Here is an 11859-nt window from a genome sequence, read left to right on the forward strand (position 1 = left end):
TGTACCACTAGTCAGGTTGGACAGTCAGTACACAGCGACGGCAAAAAAATCTGGCAGCAGGGAGGGTGGCCATTGAACGCCGTTCCCCTCCCCTGGGCGCGACGATTCAATTGAAGACAACGAGCCAACTAGTTTAAGCAAGGCAGCAGCAAGTAGCAGCATCAACACACATTCCGCATCACGGTCTTCATCAGTGGCAAGAGCTACAAGCGAACAGTGGGGAACGGTTGGTCACAATTTGTTCATGGTGCATACTCTCTTGTTAATGGCGAGTACTGAACACTTTCTAGAACTACAAGCTGGGCAAAACCATGGTAGATACAAGGAACGCGATGTTGAAAAGGATGTAAATATTGGCCACAGCCATCTACGCTGCTGTTCAGCCAACAAAACGAGATCGCCTGAAACACAATCGACAAAATTACTTGGACTAGACTTCTAAACCAAGGAGCCTCCTGTGCTTTCGCCGTCAAGTGTAGAGGTGGCACTTTCCAGTCCCGGCACATACTGTACACTCACCGACTTCACCCGCAACGTGCTTAAGGCAGTAGTTGATGCGGTCGTTCATAATATCCTGCAAATACATGTTTCACACGGAATTTATAAGTAATCCACTATGATATGGTATCGAGCAACCATTCCTGTTTTTATTTGCTAGCAGCCTAACAGTGCTTGTAGTTCACATGGAATACAAAATACCATCTTTTCCACAAAACTTGCTTTCGTAGAAGTAAATACTAGATTATTCCAATTCCTTGGTGAAGCCATACTGCTGAATTAAAGCATATTAGCATGATATAGCAACAAAAGGAAGTACGACTAGTATTTGAGTTTTCGTTGGGACAGACTTATGGACCAACCATTAGGTGTCGCACATGCTTTTCGAGGTCTAAGTTTGACCAATGAAACATGGATTATATGTTATGAAAAGTTATATCATATAATTTGCATTTGAATAAAGGTTTTAATGGTACAAGTTTTATAACAAGCGACACATATATTATTTGTCAAAATTGTGGTAAAAGTTAAAACAATGGCAACACCTGCATTGGGACCAAGGGAGAATATAGCAACAAAATGGGATACATATACAGCAAAATCACATACCAGAGTGATCTAGAAGCAAGGAAATGTAGTAAATCATCAAAAGGGTGTCAGTTCTAGTAGATCTACTTACCAAGGAAAATCCACATTCATGTTTCATGATTTTCTTCGAGGGCTTGAAGAATAATTATTGTCTTAACAAATGCAGTTCCAAACTGGGCATCTAGTTTGATTTCATCTTAGCGAAAAAACAACTACTGTATGCACAATGTAGTGTGATGGGAATAATCTACAGGGGAATGAATGAGTGCATACCACCATAAGCTCATGCAATCCAAGAGGAGCAGTGACAATGTAGGCCACATTCGAGTGCTCTTTAGAGGCTTCTGCTGCTAAGGAAGGAATATCCTGAGAAAAATATTGCAAAACTGTTTGAAAACTTTAGCTATATAAGCATTAAGATACAAGATAAATGACGCAACCTACTTCTGTACTTAACATTTTAGGAAACAGAAATAGCCTTAAGTATTTAACATTCAGCATAACCAGTATTAAAAGACACAAGAGACATACTTGCTTCCAGTGCCGTCCAGGTGAAAGGAAATATGGACTGACAATAATGCGGGTTGCTCCTTGCTCCACACATTTTCCAAATGCTTCCTTAATAGTAGGCTCTGCTAGTTCCTTCATTTTGGTAAAAGTGCATATTCAGCAAGATGTTGCCTTTTGTCGACCAACCAGATCAATACATCAGAGAATTGGCTCTACTTGATCAGTTTATATTGGCATGACCTTTTTGGTGGACACAAACATACTAGAATGGCAATATCATACCAAATTAAATATCCGTCAACATTATCTGAGCAATGGTTTCAATCAACTGGTATAGTCCCAGTTATGCCAGTACTAATATTTTTTAGGAATAATCTTGAAATACAACTTGTGTGAAAAAAATATCTTTAGGAAATATTTCTACATTCACTACTTAGAAAACAAATTTAAATTACGCATGTCACTGCAGAGCATCAAAAACAGCAACATGAGAAACATTAATAGTGGCGGATGCTTATCTTGGACAAGTCATCTGACTGGCTAAAAAGGCTGACGACTTAGATCATTAAATATGTTCAATATCCTCAACTACAGCACCATGTGATATTAACCTAAACTCAAAGTGTTCCTTGATGGATATTGGCATATGTATGCTTCAAACTAGGATGCCAGAAATCAGATAATGGCATGATTCACAAAATATTTATCTACCGTTCATTGTTCTTTTCTCTCAACAAAAAAATATAACTGTATCCAGTTCCCTGAGAAGTAAGATAAGGTAGACCATATTGATATGATACTGAGGTTATGATCACATTTAGCTTTCTAGCCTTTGCTTGGCTGGATCATGTGGACATCAATATTCATAGTTACCTTATCTAACATGGCAACAATGCTACCAGATTTTTTTGGCAGATGGAGCCATTGAAATTGTGGATAAAAGTAGAAGAATTGGAGTGTGGGGTAAAATGGATAACTCCAACAGACCCAAATCTTTGGCAGCATGGGACCTCGTATGTAGACCAAAATCGAAAGGTGGGTAACCTTGCATCCCACAATGAGGCTCTTCTTATCAAATTTTTACACAAATTTTTCAATAAGGAGAACATTCCCTGGGTCCATCTAATTTGGAAGAGCTATAATAATTCCACTCCACAAGCCTCTAACATTTCAAGCTCTTTTCGGTGGTGGGACATTGTTAAGCTTTGTTCGAAGTTCAAGAGGATTGCCTCATGCGTGATTGCTACTGGCGACACTGCACTCTTTTGGAGCGACAATTGGGCTTCGGATGTCCTCATGGCAAGGTTCCCTAGGCTACACTCCTTCGCTATTAATAAGCTAGCTTCAGTGAAGAATATTCTTGAATTGGACGACCCTATTGATGCTTTCCATCTCCCGTTGTCCACCCAAGCCTTCGAGGAGTTTCATGAGTTCAATCACCTTATACACCAGACCAGATCCACTCGGAACGCTGATGGAAAAGACCTATGGTTTTATAGTTGGGGCACTCATTTCTCCGCCAACAAGGTTTATAAGCTAACCTTCGAACACATTCAGGCCCCAACCTTCTGTTCATGGATCTGGAAATCAAAGTGCACCCCCAAGATTAAATCTTTCTTCTGGCTTCTCGCTAACGACCGCCTAAACACCAAGGATATGCTTATAAGGAAAAGTTTTTCACTCAATGACAACGGAATATGCCGTCTCTGCGATGATGGCTTGTTAGAAACCAGGGACCATCTCTTCTGCAGCTGTAACTCCAGTAAAAGCTGTTGGCAATCCATTGGCATCACTCTTGAAGACAACCTGGAACTCTCTGAGATGATTGCTACTGCACGAGGAATTTTTAGGAAACCTTTCTTCTTTGAAGTGTTTGCCACTACCACCTGGAATTTATGGAAGCAACGGAATGCTTTTATTTTTGACAATGTAACACCTTCTATTAGAGCTTGGTCCTTTTCTTTTAAGAGGGACCTCTTCCTTCTCTCTTACAGAATGAAGGATGACCTAAAAACCCCTCTCTTAGCTTGGCTAGATGCTTTGTAGTTCTCTTTGGGTTATGCCCAGGGATAGGCCCTTTTGTTCATTCCCTCCTTTCTTCTCCTCTTGTACATATTTTATCTCTTTTAATAAAATTTTACTGTCGGGGCCTCCCCTACAGTTTTCAGCTTAAAAAAAATGCTACCAAAAATTAAGGCCACAAAAGAGACATCGATTTCTGTGAAGTTGGTTGTGCTGATTAATCTAAATTGCACTCTGTAAACATCATAAAAATGGAAGAATATGATCTTTTATGTTACTCAGCCCAGTCGGGCCATATGTATTGATATCAAGAGATCTAAGGAAACACATGTCTTTAAATGTTTTAACTGGATTAAACCCAACATACGAGCTAAACTACTGTACATGGATACTCCGAAAGGAGAATAATTACAAAGCGGGCAGAAAGCTTGCGCTTTACATTGGTTTCACTTCATCTTCGCCAAGCAATGGCATGCAAGTTACAGCTCTGTACTAACTCAAAATCACACTATTTGTCTGGTGCTACATGTTTTTGTTCGGAATAAGAAAATGGCACTAAAAATATGAAAAAGGATCTCATTTCTGTTGGATCGGCTATGGAATTTATTGTTTAAGTAAATTATCTCTTTTCATCCCTTTGCCCACATCACATGGTATTTATTCACACACTGAAATTGGTTAACACCATGATATTTCCCGGTCTAAGATAAGGCCACTGCGAGAAGTGAAAGGAGCTGGCACCATGGTTATAACTGTATTTAGCTGAAAGTAGCAAGCCCCGATACAAGTAAAGGACACAGATACTAGAACTACGTGTAGTAAACTAGTAATGCAGAGGAGAGAGAGAGAGCATAGAAGCACTTCTTAGTGTATTGTGGTGGATCAAGAAGCTAAGAAAGTATGGTGGTATATACAGATTTCCATGGATAGATAGACAAGCTTACTGGATGCATTTTTTCCAGGAACACTTTATGTAACATAAAATCCAAAATAGAAGTTAACTGCTGATTGATACTTTTCCGTCAGACAAATGCTGGACAACCACCCTAATGATGGAAGCAACCGTCACTTTGATGGTAAGAAAAATTCAAGAGAACTGCAAGCTTCAAGCAGAACTTAACAAGTTTAGAATTTGAACCTCCCTATTCATAAAAGTAACCCGAAAATGCAAACATACCATATGTGCAGGCTCAACAATCCTGTAGCCAGTCCTTGACCTGAACATAGTAACAAAATCGTCTGCAATTTTCACGAAATTACTCAAGATAAGAACCATGAGAAACATCAGAAAACCCACGAAAATAATCTGTCCATTACTTAGCATGAGATTAGATTCTTGTCGACGTGACCCGTGGTCGACTATGATCACACCATCATTCTCACCCACAGTACACTCTTGCTTCCCAGTCGTTTCAGGCCCGGAAGCTGAATTTTGTCCAGAACTCATGGCGAAGTGTCCAGAATTTCTTCTAATTGTCAGTAACTTGAGAAAATCACGGGAATACCTCACATTAGTGCTCCTACTGCCAATAAACAAGAAATATATTAAAAAATCAAAAGGCAAAACGAGAGATGGGAAATGACAGAAATTGGTGGCGAAGAAACTGAATAATGTCCAGCAAGCAACATTTTACCTTGCTGGAGTTGCAGTGAAGGGTTGGAAAGAGATTGACACAGGGTGCATAGACCAATTAGAGCACCCCTCGTAGTTCTTGCCTAGCAAAAGCAGAGAGCAGAAAGATCCCTCTATATCTTCTCAAAAGGCAACGTAGATACTCGATTTAATACGCACCTTCTGTATAAGAGAACCTTTCAGTTAGGGTTACAGTTCCTGACCAAAACATAGCTTTCCAGGGACGCAAAATACAGTAAGTATCTTAAGATTATGACTAGAAGGCCTGGCAGGTCCTAAACTTCTTTGTGTTTAGTTGGTAAAATCAACTACTCCCTCCGTCCCATGAAAGTTGTGTGAGATTTGTCAAAATTTGGATGTATTTAGTGTCTAGATACATCCAAATTTTAACAAATCGCAGACAACTTTCGTGGGACGGACGGAGTAGTATTTACCCCTGTACAGAGTGGCATGTCATTTGAAATTTCTTGCACTAGTGGCTGGAACTAAACGATGGGACAGAGATTCGAATAGAATTAGAACTGTCATCAAAGTAAGATAGTACAGATTGAGCTGTTGTCAGATAGGAACTATAATCGTGCTGTAGTGGATTGAGGGAGGGGAAAATAACACTTCGCCATGGAATCGAGTGGCTTTGGATGAAACGGCCAGGTTGTTGAGCATCTGCTTTAGGTGCCCTGAAGCTGAGGTGATGCGGATGCGAAAAGAGACTGCTAATTTCCAAGAAACAACCAAAAGGGAAGAATACATGGAGTACGGGGGAGTTTGGGATGGGAGCAGCTTACCTCGCCGCCAGTGCCGCGTCGGCCGCCGGACTTGCGCGCGTCGGGGGGTGGAGAGGACAGAGGAGCAAACGGCGGCGCGATAAGAGCGAGACTGCGAGAGAGAGCGAGAGAGCGTGGTGTATGGATGTTGTTCTGGCCCTGGCCCTTCGACACGACTGGGCCTGGCCGGGGGTCTTGTATTCACCTCCTGGATAGCTCAAGTGCCAATTCCCTCCGGTTCAAGTGCCACCTCAAAAAAGAAAAAAAGTGGCACGTAGCCTGGCAGCTGATGTGGCGGATTAAAAAAAAGAATTTCAGTAGGATTTGTTCATATTTGAAAGAAACTTTACAAATTTTGTAGCTCTATACAAGACTAGTCATTTATACATGCTTTGCATGTAATTGTATTATTCGTACATATGCAGTGTACCGAATTAGTGAGTAAAACTAAAGTGATTATGCTATGAATTTGTCGTGGAATCTCAAAATGTGATATTCCTAGTGTTAATTTGTGAAACTGTTTTTTTATGTCCGCGCCAAGCCTCCAAGCACTATGCATGGTGCATAGACCAATGATATTAATTGTAACTGGTAAAGTCGGGTGGACAAATGAACTCCAGGTAGCCCTTTTGTTTGAAATTTTCAAAATTATTGAAATTTAAAATATTATGTATGTAGTCAATAATATAGACTATAAGCGCGCAAAATCTAAACACAAAATTCTTAGTGTTTTATGCTAAAAGAATTAAAAAATGACAAATTTTGGAGTTCAAGAATTTGCATTGTTCACTCTGGACCACACTTTTATCATTTTTGTGTACCATAGAATAAAAAGTATTTCACATTGAGATTTTGTACGCTTATAGTATACATTATTTGACTATGTGTAAAATAAATATTTTTTGTGAAACTTTGAGATATATTTTCTAAATAAGTGGCTACATGGAGCTCGATCGTCCTACATTTTGTGTTTCTGGCAAAGCTTTGCATTTTCACAATAATTTTTATTTATTTATGAAGTATTGTGAAATCCTTTAGTATATCTAATTCAAACTGTAACTTTTCATAATAGGTAGAAGGAAAAAAGAAGTCAGTAGTAATAATAAATTTTGACCTTCTCGTTTTGTTTCTATCTCTCATTCTTGTGTCAGCTATGAAGATAGAAAGTGTGATTTTCATCCATATCATTATACCGTACCTATTTTATAAAAATACCCGCTTTGCCACGCTCATACTTCTGGAGGTAATAAATAAATAAACAAATAAATAAATTGATAACAAAAATATTTAAAAAAATGTACAGTACACCTAATGAAACCTCTCTCACACAGAATTTGATGGTACTTGGTAACAAAATCAACATTTAGTTCTAACTGGACAATGTTTTGATTTTTAAAGCTGCAAATTCAAATGGACCACACAGTTGTTTCCTACGGTTTCTTGATTGTCTCCTCAAGTATGCTGATTGCTCAAGAAGCAACAAACTGCAACTTGGTCAGAACAAAGAGTTTTGTACATTTTTTCGATAAAGGGAATATATTAATATCTTTTTTTGAAAAGAATATATTAATATCAAAAGATACCAATTACACCCGGTCTCTGCAACAACGCACCACCCTAATGGCCCTACGGATACACAGCCAAAAAAATGAAAAGAAATCTAAGAAACTAAAGTCCCGCTCCAAGAAGGGAACAGTGCTCTAACACCGTCGTCGCCCGATCAAAGATCTTAGGTTTTCACCCTGAAGATAGTCCCTGCTCTCAAAACAATGCCTCCAACAAGATCATTGCCAGGCACAACCAGTTAAGACCAGACCTTGGGTTTTTACCCTGAAAAGTAGGACTCTGAACTTCACATGTGTTGTCGCCCCCACTTTCATACCGCTGATGTGAAGCCCGGAACAAAAGTGAGTTTTGTACATGATCGTGATCCAACAAGTAACCAAGAAGCATTATAAATCAGCGTATCATTGCGGCCTGCTAGATTTCAGAACGCTTAGAATAAACCCAAACTCTAGGAAAAAGGAAAGGAATACAAATATACACAAACAACAATAAATAGTCTGAACATGGAAAGGAATACTAGTAACTGGATATGCTTTTAACAGAATGCTCCTTAATGATTTTATGACACCACTTACTTTCTTTTTCTTTTCCCAATATCATTTTCCAAGGAAACAAGCCAGTGTATCCTTACTCATACAAAATAAATTTCCAACATCAGTTAAAACATCTAATTCTCGTGTAAGAGGAAAAATTAGATAGGAGACAGAATTAATGGGTTTTCAGTTTCTCAGAATACTAAAAGTGCTACCAAACTAGCTCTATCCTGCCAATCCACATGGTCAATTTACGAAAGGAAGACGATACTCACTAGCTAACACTAAATACAATTATCTCGAAAAAACTAAAGACTACGAAAGGAGCGAAGGGAGGCCCGTCACTGATAGGTTTGGGTCGATGGATCGTCATCACCACCTATTCTTGTAATCCGCCGGCTAGGATTTATCGCATCTATTTGTAAACACTTCCAACATAGTGAAATTTTGCTGGTAGACGTTCGTGTTTCTTAGCTCTCTTCGTTGAAGAGTGTTTTCCACGTTATAAAATCTTGTGTCTCCCGCTGTGATTTCCTTTTTCATTCTTCATTATTGCTTGTCGCTTTTATACACCTACTTCGCTGCGCTTGATGGCAATCAAAGCAATGGCTATTAGAATAGGGGATGATGGCATAATCCTTGCTAGTGTTGTGCAATCTACAAGAAACCTAATACAGATAGATTTAGACTGCGATCTTAAACTACCAAATATAGCTAATCCCCCCCACCCCCCTCCATGTAGTCGGGTCGGTAGTGACGTGGACGGTTCGACTAGAGTAGAAGCCAAAGACGTGGTGTAGCACTTGATGCCGATGTCGATGTAGCCGAGAGTGATGCCGTTGTAGTCGTGGTTGATGGTACCATGCTTGATGTTGTCGACGTTGATGAAGTTGCTGAGGTTGTTGGTGTTTTGGTCGATGTCATCGTTGAGCCCGGGAAGACGCTCGGAAGGAGGGGCATGTAGTTGTGGTAGAAGTAATAGGCGACACGCTGTGCCAAGCTTGCCGGACTCGGGAGCGCGCCGGGGACGAAGGCACACGCCGGTCTTTCCGGTACCGAACATGCGAAGACAAGGACCACCATGAGAAATGCGTGACAGAATCGGATGGAGTAGCAGAGAAGGTCCTTGTGAACGTTCGTTGCGTAGAAGTTGTCTGCCGATATGGCGGAGTAGAAGAAGTAGCTTCAAGAAGAAAATTAAGCACGAGTGTGCAAACAAAAAATAGACTGCAACTCTGGAGGCAAGGTTGTGGTGGATGAAAACGGCGAGGTAGTTGTTGAAGTAGATGTCTTGGACTAAACCCGGGAATTCCGCGTGCATGAACGTAGAGTCGAAGAAGAACCCCATTGGTGTTGACGAAGGCCACGCGAGTTGCTAGTGTTGTTGTAGATGGTAGGTGGGCGATGATGACCAGCGATGATGGTGTTGCCCTTTGTCGATGTTGGCAAAGATGGCATGGTGGCGACGTGCAGACGAAGAAGCCAACGACGGCGCGTAAGTCGTCCCTTGGGGCGCCACGCGAAACCTCCTTGGCATGGTCGCTGGCGAGAATTTGCCAGAGATGTGTTGATGTCGAGGTTGGAGTAGAGGCGCGTGATGACGACATGGCGATTGAACCGACCGGGTGTTTGGTGGCTAAAGAAAAAGTGAGGAAGAAAAAGATCTAAAACAAATTTTGCTAAACTATGAAACAAATCTAAAGAAAAGCTGGTTACGTGATCTGATGCCCTCGACTGAGATCATGGAGATCGATGTCCCTATAGGCGCGGCAGAAATGATGGGTGGCTAAACCCTAGGTGGAACGAACTGCTCCGGTGCCATGATAGATTGCGGAAATATTGATTGTATTGTTCGATTATTAAATTGAGCCTCTTGGTTTGTTTATATAGTAGACAAAATTTCGAGACTATGAAACCTAGTAGAGATAGATTTAGATTACAACCTTAAACTACCAAATATAGCTAATACACCAGGTAAAAAAAAAAGTACCTTATGCACCCGTTTATGCCTCTAGTTTCACAAGAACTGAAATCTATGCACCTTGAAATTGAGCGCCAACTTAGCAGCTGCATAAAGTTGAGAGCTGAATTGCTAAAGTATGCTTAGATCTTAGTTCTTTGCAAACGAGAACATAGAGTGTGAGAACAAATCTGATGTTGAGTGGTTAGGAGGGTGGTTGTACCTTAAGCCCACCAGAGTTTAAATCCAAGGTTTGATATCTGTGTGTCTCATAAAAACGGAATATTCATTTATTGGGAGACGATGCTCCCGTCGACAGTGAGGCGTCTGTGGTGATTTCGTCAATTTTAATATCCAATCCATTGACTCAGTCTTCCAGAAGTGCTCGTAAAGGTAGGGTGTGCGTGTGTGCGTTTATAGGGGTGGATGTATACGCATGTATATGAGGGTCTGTGTTTGAAAAAAAAAGAATATAGTGTGGTCCACTCATTATTATTATCCGGCTAGAAGTTCACCGACCTAGAGATCCCTATAAAACGAGACAAACCCGATTCTCTCTTAGCCCTGCCGATTGTAAGTTAGCGGATCCACTTCGCGAATCGCGATGCTGCGTTGGAGTCGGCCGGAACCCATAGTACCCGACGTTTTCAACCACTTCCAGTTCCCGGCCTTGATCCCAGAGAGGGACTGGTCGGAGCTGCCGCTGGACGCCATCTCGTACATCCTCCGCAAGCTCGACCTGGTCGAGCTCGTCAAGGGCAGCGTGGCCGCCGTGTGCAGCTCCTGGCGCCGCGCCGCGCGCCACGAGCCCGAGCTGTGGCGCCGCATCGACATTAGCTTCCGTTTCCCGGGCAAACTTGGCGGCATCGCCCGTCGCGCCGTGTGCCTCAGCGCGGGGCAGTGCCAGGATTTCTGCGGCCAGCACCTGGACGACGACTTCCTGCTCTTCCTCGCCCACCGGTGAGATTTACTAACCTATTGGTCTGATTATACCGAGTGGTTTGTTATTGTTCTTCTTGTTCAGTTAGGGTTAGGATTTAGTTTCGTGTATCGATCTGATCACTTAGTGTCACTTAACAAGGAACAACCATCCTCATCAAACTAATAAAAAAAATCCATGGCATCAATCTTGGAACAATCGTTGGTGCTGTACATCAGGATGACGGCCGGGGAACCTCGAATCCCAGCGAAGTCTCCAACCTTGGCACACTAGATTAACTGAACCGCGATACTTGTTTTCAGATTTGCTACAAATTTGACTATGCAAGATTTAGAGCGTGTACAGCAGATTTGACAGGTATGGCTTAAGAATTTGGATCATGGATAATAGTTCACCATCGTAAGTTGAATTGTGTAGTGTCTTGCTCACCAACGTAACGATCAAGTTGAATAGTATGTCTTGCTAGAAACTGGGTACCGTCTGGATGAAAGGTAATATCACACTAAAATATTTAATTCCATTTTAAGTGTAGAAACCATGCATTGTACATCAAGGACAGTTTGATGTAAATTTGGAAAATCAACATGGCTAGTAGCCTAGTATGTACATAACATAACCCACGTGAAATAAATTAATAATGTTATTTCATGCATATATTTTTCTTAGTCCTACTACTAATGTTGCAAATATTGCGCAACATAAATAGAAAAGTAAATATGTAGGATCATGTCGAGATATTGGTTTTGCAGAGTACTTAGTTACTTTGATTTTTTCAAATTGATTTATGCATATACTTTACAATATTCTTGGTGGTGCAACAAAAGGAGAAAATGAAATCATTAACT

General features: G+C 40.9%; 1 protein-coding gene across 1 annotated transcript; it reads right to left on the minus strand.

Annotated features, from left to right (window-relative positions):
- Positions 1-216: 216 nt before the first annotated feature.
- On the minus strand, positions 217-5147 carry LOC124695080 (sirohydrochlorin ferrochelatase, chloroplastic). Its single transcript, XM_047227972.1, has 5 exons — positions 4936-5147; positions 4796-4857; positions 1618-1728; positions 1360-1452; positions 217-574 (listed from the first exon to the last, which is right to left on the minus strand). The coding sequence occupies exons 1-5, from the start codon at positions 5063-5065 to the stop codon at positions 470-472; spliced, it is 501 nt and encodes a 166-aa protein (XP_047083928.1). The 5' UTR covers positions 5066-5147; the 3' UTR covers positions 217-469.
- Between the last annotated feature and the right edge of the window lie 6712 nt (positions 5148-11859).

Source organism: Lolium rigidum, chromosome 1 (assembly GCF_022539505.1).
Source record: "Lolium rigidum isolate FL_2022 chromosome 1, APGP_CSIRO_Lrig_0.1, whole genome shotgun sequence".
NCBI classification, from domain to species: Eukaryota; Viridiplantae; Streptophyta; class Magnoliopsida; order Poales; family Poaceae; genus Lolium; species Lolium rigidum.

What these genes read in the sequence shown, in the direction of transcription:
- LOC124695080 (XM_047227972.1), bottom strand. Translation starts at nt 5,065, where the DNA reads ATGAGTTCTGGACAAAATTCAGCTTCCGGGCCTGAAACGACTGGGAAG. An exon ending in CTGGACGGCACTGGAAGCAA is followed by an intron (nt 1,453 to 1,617) that starts GTATGTCTCTTG and finishes TATTTTTCTCAG; the next exon opens with GATATTCCTTCCTTAGCAGC. An exon ending in GATTGCATGAGCTTATGGTG is followed by an intron (nt 575 to 1,359) that starts GTATGCACTCAT and finishes ATGTATTTGCAG; the next exon opens with GATATTATGAACGACCGCAT.